This window comes from Gopherus flavomarginatus, chromosome 9 (genome assembly GCF_025201925.1).
Source record: "Gopherus flavomarginatus isolate rGopFla2 chromosome 9, rGopFla2.mat.asm, whole genome shotgun sequence".
Lineage (NCBI taxonomy): Eukaryota > Metazoa > Chordata > Testudines > Testudinidae > Gopherus > Gopherus flavomarginatus.
The window spans coordinates 38,943,419-38,955,731 of NC_066625.1; the positions used below are offsets into that span (position 1 = coordinate 38,943,419).

At 42.8% G+C, this 12,313-nt stretch overlaps 2 protein-coding genes across 9 annotated transcripts in view; both read left to right on the plus strand.

Moving 5' to 3' along the window:
• TELO2 (telomere maintenance 2) overlaps window positions 1-6,540 on the plus strand; it is a 384,906-nt gene extending 378,366 nt beyond the window's left edge. For all 4 annotated transcript variants that reach the window (XM_050968165.1, XM_050968163.1, XM_050968167.1 and 1 more), the window contains one exon: window positions 6,500-6,540. The gene's annotated coding sequence lies outside the window, so the exon portion shown is untranslated. The remainder of the gene's footprint in view (window positions 1-6,499) is intronic.
• The window catches only part of CRAMP1 (cramped chromatin regulator homolog 1), a 94,825-nt gene that overhangs the window by 31,901 nt on the left and 50,611 nt on the right, over window positions 1-12,313 (plus strand). For all 5 annotated transcript variants that reach the window (XM_050968122.1, XM_050968119.1, XM_050968121.1 and 2 more), the window contains exon 6: window positions 4,066-4,114. In XM_050968122.1, coding sequence (XP_050824079.1) covers window positions 4,066-4,114 — 49 coding nt within the window. The remainder of the gene's footprint in view (window positions 1-4,065; window positions 4,115-12,313) is intronic.

Here is a 12,313-nt window from a genome sequence, read left to right on the forward strand (position 1 = left end):
TCCCAGGTTCCCATCCACTTTTGCTTCCCCTACTAACTCTTCTCTGTTTGTGAGCAGCAGAGCAGTTCAAGAAGAGCTCTGCCCCTAGTTGGTTCCTCCAGAGCTTGGACCAGGAAATTGTCCCCTGCGCTTTCCAAAAACGTCCTTGATTGTCTGTGCACCGCTGTATTGCTCTCCCACCCGATATCAGGGTGACTAAACTCTTCCATGAGAACTAGGGCCTGCCATCTAGTAACTTCTACTAGTTGGCGGAAGAAAGCCTCGTCCACCTCATCCCCCTGGTCTGGTGGTCTATAGCAGACTCCCACCACAACATCACCCTTGTTGCTCACACTTCTAAACTTAATCCAGAGACTCTCAGGTTTTTCTGCAGTTTCATACCGGAGCTCTGATCAGTCATACTGCTCTCTTACATACAATGCAACTCCCCCACCTTTTCTGCCCTGCCTGTCCTTCCTGAAGAGTTTATATCCATCCATGACAGTACTCTTTCCCCTCTGTCGGAGTATCTGGCAAGAAGGAACTGAAGGGGGATCGGGTTGGCAGGGTCATATATTGAGCGCCATGAGGACGCCACTCCAAGGGTTCCTTAGCCGACCCGATGGGTGCTACTGAGGGAAGAAGTTGCCGATGACTGTGCACGTGGCATGCACACACCTGATTGGATTGGATGTGAACAACACATCTCGAAGAACAACAATTATTAGAAGGTGAGTAATTGTCCTTTTTTTATTTTTTTTAAAGAACCATCCACAGTTTTGCAAGTGAAATACATAAATTAAAAATGTATCTGGCTACCTGGTTGTTCCTGAAAATCAAGCAATTAATTGTATAAACTATATCACTTGCATCTGCCATTATTTGTGCCTGCAAAATCACAGTCCGGGATGATGCTGTTCTTCAAATCAGGCTTTAGATCTTTATATAACAATAACTACTTAAAATGAATAAACATGATCATCTTAATCAGCAATAAAAACTTTAACTGTTCGGTAAGATGCATTCTAAATAAATCAACTTCTTTAGCCCTGTCTGCACTAGTTTGTCCTGTCTGCACTAGTTTGTCCTATGTGTTTCATTCATTCTGGACCTGAGAGTTTTTGGTGGGACCAGTGCCCTAGCAGGGATGGTGTAGCATCTGGATGTGGGAAACTAAATGTAGAATGTTCTAAACTTTTATTTACTTTTAAAGACTGCATTATTTATAAAATAACAAAAAAGAAGGCATAATTGGTGGATCATTTGAATTCCCTGCTATATAGTAGTGCCCCTGGGGACTTTTTACTACATTCTCTCCTCACTAGGGGATTTTACTTTGTCTCATGAACTGAACTGTTCAGACTGTTCACATTCACTTTATTCTGTTAGTTCAAAGCTCTCCAGTGTGCTCACCCATCTTTGAGAAGCAATTTTGATCTGCTTCATGACAAAGTCAGGGCAGGTTGCATTGTCAATAGAATACGCCAGCAGTGTATCTCCTGCTTCTCCACACCTTGTCTTAGGCCTGGTCTACACTACGGGGTAGGTCAAATTTAGCCGCATTAGGTCAGTTTAAAAATGAATGCATCCACACAACCAGCCCCATTCTGTTGACCTAAAGGGCTCTAAAATCGACTTCTGTACTCCTCCCCGGCTAGGGGAGTAGCACTAAAATTGACTTTACTGGGTCAAATTTGGGATAGTGCAAACGCAAATCGACGGTATTGGCCTCCAGGAGCTATACCGAGTGCTCCATTGTGACAGCTCTGGACAGTACTTCGAATTCCGATGCACTAGCCAGGTACACTAGCTCCGGGAACTTTTGAATTTCATTTCCTGTTTGGTCATGGCAAACTCAGCAGCACAGGTGACCATGCAGTCCCCCCAGAATCGTAGAGCGTAGAATGTTTCTACACTCCTCCTATCATCTCTGTCCCTGAGGTTATCGCAGATTAGAAGGTGGAAAAAAAACACTCGCGATGACATGTTTTCCGAGTTCATGCAGTTCTCCTACGCTGATAAGGCACAGTTTAATGTGTGGAGGCATTCAGTGGCAGAGGCCAGGAAAGAAATAAGTGAACGCGAAGAGCGGAAGCAGGATCATAGAATCATAGATTATTAGGGTTGGGAAGGACCTCAGGAGATCATCTAGTCAACCCCCCTGCTGAAAGCAGGACCAGTCCTCAAATGGCCCCCTCAAGGATTGAACTCACAACCCTGGGTTTAGCAGGCCAATGCTCAAACTACTGAACTATCCCTCCCCCCATGCGATGCTGAGGCTAATGGGGTAGCAAATGGACATGATGAAGCGTCTGTTAGAGCTGCAGGAAAGCTAACAAGAGCACAGACCCCTGCTGCATCCACTGTATAACCCCCTCCTGCCCATGTTCCATAGTCGCCTCACCCAGATGCCCAAGAACGGGGGTGGGGTGGGGGGGTGGGGAGGCGCTCCAGGCACCCAGACACTCCACTGCAGAGGATGGCCCACACAACAGAAGGCTGTCATTCAAACAGTTTGATTTTTAGTGTGGCTACAATAAGCAATATGGCCTTGTCGTCCCTCCCCCCTCCCCCGTTACCTTGTCCGTTATCTCATTTTTTTTAATTAATAAAGAAAGAATACATGGTTTCAAAATAATGTTACTTCATTTCAAAGGGGGGAGGGGTGGTTGGCTTACAGGGAATTAAAATCAACAAAGGGGGTGGGTTTGCATCAAGGAGAAACACACAACTGTCACCCCAAAGCCTGGTCAGTCATGAGACTGGTTTTCAAAGCCTCTCTGATGCGCAGCGTGCCTTGCTGTGCTCTTCTAATCGCCTTCATGTCTGGCACGAAACGATTGTCTGCCGTTGCTTTAATGGAGGAAGAGGCAAGTACCCCAAACCACCCACGACAATGTTTTTGCCCCATCAGGCATTGAGAGCTTAACCTAGAATTCCAATGGGCAGTGGAGACTGCAGGAACTGTGGGATAGCTACCCACAGTGCACCGCCCTGTAAGTCGATGCTAGCCAAGGTAGTGAGGATGCACTCTGCCAACTTAATACGCTTAGTGTGGACATACGCAATCGACTGTATAAAATCAATTTCTAAAAATTGACTTCTATAGAATCTACCTAATTTCGTAGTGTAAACATACCCTTAGAATGACCAGGAGCAGCTACTGTCCCCACCTTGACTGTGATGGGAAATTATCACAGTCATGCCCAGTTACCTTGGTACTGCATGCATGTTGTCTATGCATCTGCAGTATTATCTAATAATTTGCATCCTCTTACGTACCATATTCACCGTCACCTTGAAAATTCTCTCTGTTTCTGTTTGTCCAATAAACTTGAGTAGCAGCCTCCCTCCTAGGTATTATTTATTGCAGGTCTGCCCTGCTGCTTGCCGGAATCAGCTTATTTCCCTTTCCTTTGGAAAGTAGGCAGTCATCTGCATTCCCTGAAATTGCAGATGGCATGGAAGGATGAAAGCGTGTCAGGAATGACTTACAGCATTGCTTGGGAAAGGTCAATTTCTCTGCAAGTAGATCCAGGTTTTGTTACCTTTAGAGAATATAAATCAGGTTAACATAATGTGTGTTTCAAAATGCGCAGTACATTGCATAGGATGTGGAGGGTGTATGTGTGTTTTATTTTTTTTTCTTGTATGGCATCCAAACTTGTGAGGGTTTCAGGCTTCTCCATAGTGCTGTGCTGCCTTAGCAACAGAGATTCAGAGCATGAAGAGCAGGTATCTTTGCAGTCGATACTGCAATGTCTGATCCACGCTGAGAAACCTAGGGCCTTTGCAGAACTGATGGACTTTTGTCTTTTAACCTGTGACCGAAATGTAATTAACACAGCAGGGTGTGTGTAAACCCTACTTGTCTTGCTTAAACTGAATTGTACTGTACAGAGGCATATGAACAGAATATGTTCAGGAACTTCGTTGTAGCCCTGGTGTTTTTATGATAATCAAAAGCATCTTCCCATTGTAATACAACATCATAAACTATAAGGCAAGCAGACATGATTATAGTTTGTGTCCTGTTGTTTAATTCCTAATATAGTGTGTTATATTTGTTTTCTTTTTCACTTAAAGGTATGGATGATAAAAATGCAACAAAACTTAATGAGCTCATTCAAATTGGGTAAGTAAGGATTTTTTTGGCCACTAATAATCACAAAGCAGTTTGATTGCTGAGTGGATGGCCCAGTGCAGAGAGCATTTATTACTTTGTAAGGGCTGTAATTTAATTTAATATGCTGAAAAATATGAAATAACTTTGTTTCATATTTTTCCCTTACTTTTTCCTGAGAGGCAAACTAGTTTAAATAGTAAATACACCAAGGGTAAAGTTTAAGACATTCTCTGATAGTGTAAAATGCTTTGTAGAAGATGTCTTCAAAAAAATAAAGTTGATTGAATGTACAGAATATGACTTTCAGCACCGACACTACTATGGTTTTAGGCCTTTAGGCCGATCCTATTTAACACTTATGGATGTACTTAACTATAAGCACGAGTAGTCTCCTTGACTTCAAGCAGAATTGGGGCCTCACTCCTGAACTGCACTGTCTCCTGGATTATATAAGTGGTAGGAAGTTCTACTACTTTTAGAAATGAATGCATGAAATACTTCTTGGGGAGCGGAGGGAGGGTTAAATAATTGAATTGTTCTGCTTTTCTAAATGGCTCATTACTCTAACACCTAGACTTTAGGACATAGGTATATATGGTGGATTGGGGATCTCTTATAAAGTCAATGTTATCCAAGCACTCTGACCAGCACAACATGATGACAAGAACATGCCCATTTTTAGCAAATTTAGTCCCCAGTCCTGTAGTGTGGTATTTATAGGCTCAGGGGGTTTTCTTGACAGTGTCATTTTGCTGAATTGGGGCCTTAGTTTTCTTTAATCTCATGTGTTCTAACCAAATGGTGATTATCTGGGAGAAAGTTAGATATTTATCTTACACAGATTTTGTCTCATATTAAAGCATTTCAGGAATGTGGATTCTTGCACTTAAATATATTAAAACTCAATCTCTTAATATGACCTGGAATGTAAATAGGTTTTACTTTTCTTATTGGGAAATCCAGAATTATTCACTCTTTTTGGCGATGAAATAGTGCACATTGACTCTGCTCTTATCAGGCAGAAGAGGGACATCCTCTTTCTGCCCAAAAAGTTTCCTGTCATTCCAATGAGCAAACTGCACAACAGCAGTGTTTAAAATTGTATTTCCATTACTCAAATGGCAGTCTGTGTACATTAATCCGAGGAAGATGGAAAGAGACACAGCCCCCTAACTCTATATGCACAGTAAAATACAATATGGACTAAAATCTTTCTTCTCCAGCTCACTGTGCTGCTGAAATTACCCCACGTGGTGCTAGAAAGCCATAATCACACTTAGTTGCAGGCGATCTTTCTCTTCCCCCTTCCCAAACACAACAGGAAACATATATGAGAACAGATTATCCTCACAGTCCCCTCCTGAGATAGATAACTATTAGCCTTATTTGACAAGTGCGGAAACTGAGATGCAGAGGAACTGTGAGGAGCTACCCAGCATGTTACTGGCATAGCTGGAACTTGAACTTAGGGTCTCAACCTCTTTCATTCTACTTAGACCATGCAGCATCTCTGACTTTCTACAAGATCCTTACTCATTTATTTATCAAAATGAAATGACTAGATATGTTGGTCAAAACCTTCGCAGCTGAGCTGAAAACCCGGGCTACAAATGCCGAATATTGATTGGAAACTTAATCCGCTAATTATTTCAGACAATTAAGGATTCTTTGCACAAAATGTCACACTTGATTTAGTTACCTTAAAAATCCCAGAAACATCTAGAATTGAGCAAATGTAAAGCTTTTTGCGCTGCTGTCAGCAGTTACCTGAAGCCATGGGGGTCTAGAAAATAGGCCAAAATAGAGCTAAATATGACTTATTTCGGAATGTTGGAATTGCTATACCAGTTCAGACCAGTAGTCTATCTAGTCTTTGGATGCTGGCCACCGTTGGAACAGAGTTGCTAGAATCTCTATACTGGGCAACTATGGAACAAAGTATTGTTAAACATTCTTGGGACTCTTCATCACTTTCTAGCCAACCCACGCCTCCCTTACGACCTATTTTTATACTACAGGAGTTGTGTCCCTGGATTGTGTAAATAGGAGGTACCAAACTGAGAATAGAGCATTTTGTGTCATGTATTCGTAGAATCATTAAGATTAGGGTTGGAAGAGACCTCAGGAGGTCATCTAGTCCAAGCTGCTGCTCAAAGCAGAACCAACCGGAACTAAATCCTCTCAGCCAGGGCTTTGTCAAGCTGGGGCTTAAAAACACAGGATGGAGATTCCACCACCTCCCTAGGTAACCCATTCCAGTGCTTCACTAGTGAAATAGTTTTTCCTAATATCCAACCTAGACCTTCCCCACTGCAACTTGAGACCATTGCTCCTTGTTCTGCCATCACTGAGAAGAGCCTAGCTCCATCCTCTATTGAACCCCCCTTCAGGTAGTTGAAGGCTGCTATCAAATCCCCCCTCCCTCTTCTCTTCTGCAGACTAAATAGTCCCAGTTCCCTCAGCCTCTCCTTGTAAGTCATGTGTCCCAGCCTCCTAATCATTTTCATTGCCCTCTGCTGGACTTCTCCAATTTGTCCATATCCTTTCTGTAGTGGGGGGCCCAAAACGACGCAGAACTCCAGATGTGGCCTCATCAGTGCTGAATAGAAGGGAATAACAACTCCCTCAATGTGCTGGCAGTGCTTCTACTAATGCAGCCCAATATACTGTTAGCCTTCATGGTGACAAGGGCACACTGCCTCGTATCAAACTTCTCATCCAGTGTAATCCCCAGGTCCTTTTCTGCAGAACTGCTGCTTAGCCAGTCGGTCCCCAGCCTGTAGCAGTGCATGGGATTCTTCCTTCCTAAGTGCAGGGCTCTGCACTTGTTCTTGTTGAACCTCATCAGATTTATTTTGGCCCAATCCTCCAGTTTGTCTAGGTCACTGTGGACCCTATTCCTACCCTCCACTATATCTACCTCTCCCCCAGCTTAGTGTCATCTGCGAACTTGCTGAGGGTGTAATTCATGCCATCATCCAGATCATTAATAAAAGATGTTGAACAAAACCGGCCTGAGGACAAACCCCTGGGGCACTCTGCTTGAAACCGGCTGCCAACTAGACATCGAGCCAGCTTTCTATTCACCTTTAAAGTCCATTCATCTAATCCATATTTCTTTAACTTGCTGGCAAGAATACTGGAGACAGTATCAAAAGCTTTGCTAAAATCAAGATATATCGCATCCACTGCTTTCCCCATATCCACAGAGCCAGTTATCTCATCATAGAAAGCAATCAGGTTAGTCAAGCATGACTTACCCTTGGTAAATCCATGTTGACTGTTCCTGATCACCTTCCTCTCTTCTGAGTGCTTCAAAATGGATTTCTTGAGGACCTGCTTCATGATTGTTCCAGGGACTGAAGTGAGGCTGACTGGTCTGTAGTTCCCTGGATTCTCCTTCTTCCCTTTTTCAAAGATGGTCACTGTTTGCCTTTTTCCAATTTTCCATGACCTTCCCCGATTGCCACAAAATTTCAGAGATAATGGCCAATGGCTCTACAGTCACATCAGCCAACTCCCTCATCACCCTCGGATGCATTGCATCCAGCCCCATGGACTTATATGTCCAGCTTTTCTAAACAGTCCTTAACCTGTTCTTTCACCACTGAGGGCCACTCACCTCCTCCCCATATTGTGTTGCACAGTACAGCAGTCTGGGAGCTGTCCTTGTCTGTGAAGACAGACACAAAAAAAATTGAGTACTTCAGCTTTTTCCACATCATCTGTGACTAGGCTGCCTCCCCCATTCATTAAGGATCTCCACTTTCCCTGACCACCTTCTTGTTGCAAACATACCTGTAGAAACCCTTCTAGTTACACTTCATATCCCTTGGTAGCTGCATCTCCAATTGTGCTTTAGTCTTCCTGATTACACCCCTGCAAGCTCGAGCAATATATTTATATTTCTCCTTAGTCATCTGTCCAAGTTTCCACTTCTTGTAAGCTTCCTTTTTGTGCTTAAGCTCACTGAAAATTTCACTGTTAAGCCAAGCTGGTTGCCTGCCATATTTGCTGTTCTTTCTGCACATCAGGATGATTTGTTCCTGCACCCTCAATAAGGCTTCTTTAAAATACAGCCAGCTCTCCTGGACTCCTTTTCCCCTCATATTAGCCTCCAAGGGTATCCTGCCCATCAGTTCCCTGAGGGACTCAAAGTCTGCTTTTCTGAAGTCCAGGGTCTGTATTTTGCTGCTCTCCTTCTTTTTTCCTTTGATCAGGATCTTGAACTCGACCATCTCATGGTCACTGCTGCCCAGGTTGCCACCCACTTCTACTTCTACAAATTCTTCCCTGTTTGAGCAGGAATCATAGAATCATAGATTGTTAGGGTTGGAAGGGACCTCAGGAGATCTAGTCCAATCCCCTGCTCAAAGCAGGACCAATCCCCACTTCCCTAAATGGCCCCCCTCAAGGATTGAACTCACAATCCTGGGTTAGCAGGCCAATGCTCAAACCACTGAGCTATCTGCCCCCCCCCCCCCGGCCCCTAGTTTGTTCCTCCAGCACTTGCACCAGGAAGTTGTGCCCAACACACCAAAAACTTCCTGGATTGTCTGTGCACTGCTGTATTGCTCTCCCAACAGATATCAGGGTGACTGAAATCCCCAATGGGAACCAGGGCCTGTGATCTGAAAATTTGTTGATTGTCTGAAGAAAGCCTCATCTGCCTCATCCTCCTGGTCTGGTGGTCTATAGCAGATGCCCACCACATCACCCTTGTTGCTTTCGGCTCCAAACTTACCCCAAAGATACTCAACAGGCTTTTCTCCAGTTTTATACTGGAGTTCTGATCAATCATGCTGCTATCTTACATACAGTGCAACTTGTCAACTTATTCTCCCCTGCCTGTGCTTCTAGTTTATGCCCATCCATGACAGTGCTCCAGTCATGTGAGTTACCCGACCAAGTCCTTGTCATTCCAATCACATCATATCGTGTAAGAGTTGTTAGAAGTGACACTGGTGGATTTAGGCCCAGATTTTGTGTTTTGTGTAGTAAACAAAGGTTTTACAAAGCTAGGCTCAAGAGAAATGTTTCTGTGGATTTTTTAAATTCACAGAAGACATATGTGGGTGATTTAAACCTACTCTGGCTATGTTTTAGTTGTGTGCTAGTTCATAAGGACTAGACAGGGAAACCAAGTAATCTGTTAGAGGAAAGATGAACCAGTGGGCAGGACCACTAGCCTAGCATGTGGGAGGTTTAGGTTCAAGTCCCTGTTCTGCCACAGACATCCTGGGTGAACTTGAGTAAATCCCTTAATCTCTGTGTGCCTCAAGTGCCCACACAGGGCGGTATGCTAACGCTAAATGTATTAGAGATTGTGTGGTGCTTGGATACTCTGGTAATAGGGGCTGTGCATGTGGGTAGATGGATGTTCTGTTTCTAAACTGAGAGAAATTCAAAACAAAATAAAGACCACAAATGGTAATGTGTACAGCATCTCTGACAAATCAAAGAATTCAAATAATTTGATAATATTAATAGCACAACTAAAGAGATTTTTAATTTTGTATCCATTTGAATGCTTGCATTCTCAGTTAAACTCAGAGGGTTGCTTTGTTTGGTGTAGGAATGGTATTGCAAGGTGCTGTGCTTCAGTTCCCTTTGATTTCGCTGGGAGTTGAGTGCTTGGGCATACTGTAGGATTAAAATTGATACATTTGACATTCATGTTTGATAACTCTCAATCTCTCAATACCTAAATCAAATTGGAATGTATACTGCAGATAGCCCCCAAACATCACAAGCTCTATTTCAGCAGATAGGAAATTCTGAGGATGTGAACTATACTAAAGATTCTTAATCGTGTTTTGTGTAATATCGGTTTTTGAATATTCAGCACTTTGTTAGGTTTGGAAACATCCCAGGTTAAAAGAAACCAAGATCTAAACAGGAAGAGCATATTTTTCAGATAACTACTTCAATTGCAGGCTGTTTCTGTTTTGATACTCATTAATCTGTCATGTTCTTTTAAATTAATTAAGCTACTCCTCCCCCTATCCCTGCTGTGCCATGTGTTTGCATTAGGAATGTACCTCGTTCAGCCATATTTAATTTTACCTAGTTTAAAGTTGCAATAACTGATTACTGGACTCCTTCCTAGATTATTTAAAAACATCATGTCTTACTGAAAAGGGAGTAAGAGAAATCATTCCACTACAACAGGACATGTAAACGTGGAGGAGAGCTCTTTTCTTTCATTTTAAAGGAGGGTAAAGAGTAGAAATTTTGAGTGCTAATGTCATGAAATAATATCCACGGGCAGACATGGTGAATTTCCATGTGAATATATTGATGTAGCATTCTTCATCCCTCTCTCATCCTTTTAGATTAGCTACCTGCTAATAGTTTGTGTATAATAATTTGGTGGAGCACAATTTGCTTGCTTGCTTCTAAACTGTGGTAGCCCATGAAATACACAGGGTAGCGTGATGTGGTCTTCCAGCAGTAGTGCTACTGGCATTTTTGCCTTTATCTTACTTCCTCTATCCTTGATTTATTTTCTTTTCCTTTATTTGCCCTTTTTCTGCTGTCTCTGCAGTTCTTACATCTGATGTATTGCAGAGAAAATCATGCCTAGGATCACATGGTATATTGGTCAGCTGCCCTTATTTTTGTAGCCAGATACATGTGTACAGTGCCAGAGTGATGATTCGGGAACGGTTACTGCTGGTGAGTTACTGCTGCCCAAAGGGTGTCTGAGCAGATGGCAGACAGCTGAGCAGGAAGCATGGCAGGTAGCCCATTATACGTGGCAGGTGCAACGTGCATAAATGTTTTGTGGGCAATGCTGTCAGAATTCATAATGCCACAAAAAATGCAAACAGTGACCAATGTTTTTTTCTTTTGCTTGGATCAGTTACGTTACATAAGAGATGCAATAAATTGGCAAAAAGTGGTAACATTTTAAATGGATAGGGAGACAGGAAATGAAAAATGAAGATATCTGTGGAGGAGGGAGGGTTCAAAAATCTTTTCTTTTTTTTTAAATTGACAGTGTTAACGTTATCTTAGAATTTCCTAGTATTTGGTGTTTTTTGGTAAAACTATAGTGATCTGTTAGGGTGGTTGTTGCATTTTTACAACCCTAGCTCCAGTTACTACCTTGAAATTATTACCCTATTTGTGTAGGGTCAATAATGTACCCTTATCTGGACATAAATCAGGCACTTAAACTGAGCTGATGGTTTGTGAGAGACAGTTGTACAGCACCAGTGAATGTATATGTGATACTACATTGAAGACACTTGTGTGAAAAATTTTGGTTTAATTAAAATCTAGTTACAGGAGCTGATCCTCATCTGTTTTAAATTGTCATAGCAGTTGATGGTGCTATGATAATTTACACCTTCTATGGGGCTTCTCCACATTTTTTTCAGATTTGTACCTAAAAGTTCTGATCCATAACTAAGGCTAAGATTTTGTCTCAGATATTTTTAGTAAGTCACAGATGGGTCATGGATGATAAACAAATATTTATGGAAGCCTGTGACCAATCCCTGACTTTTACTAAAAATAACTGAGATAAAATGGGGAGGGAGGAGGGTCCAGCACCTACTACTTCTGGGGCTCCAGGGGGCCACCCACTGTGGCTGAGAGTGCTGGAGTTCCCCTGCCACTTGTGGCTACTCGGAGCTGTGGGCCCAGAACCGGGAGTTCCAGGGTTTGTCCATGGCATCTAGCCAGCTGTGGGGGCCCTGTGCTGCACTGGGGCTGAAGTGGAAAATGTCATGAAGGTCTCTGGAAGTCTCGGATTCTGTGACAAAATCTTAGCCTTATCCATAACCCATTAAATTCAGTGGGAGACTTTCCACCGTCTTCAGTGGGCTTTGGATCAGGTCATAAGTGCAGGTTTGATTACACCAATGGTTTCCCCTCTTACTACAGTGGAAAACTGAGTTTGTCCACTGAGCAAAAAATAAATAGTTACAGGCGTGCTAATTGTGTGAATCCATTGTTGTCCCACTTGTCCACATAATGATTTGACATGTCCACGTAGCAGCAATGTGTCAGCTAGAACCATTCTGGTGCATCCAGGCATAACACCCCTTACAACCGTGATGTATGTTCTTGCATCCTATCCTATCCAACATGGGTTTCATAAAAGGCTTCTCCCGTAATGCCCAGAACTGTTGGTGGGAATGGGGATTTTTTATGATTACCAAACATGAGGCACTGCATTCTAGGAGGCAGCTGCAGCCA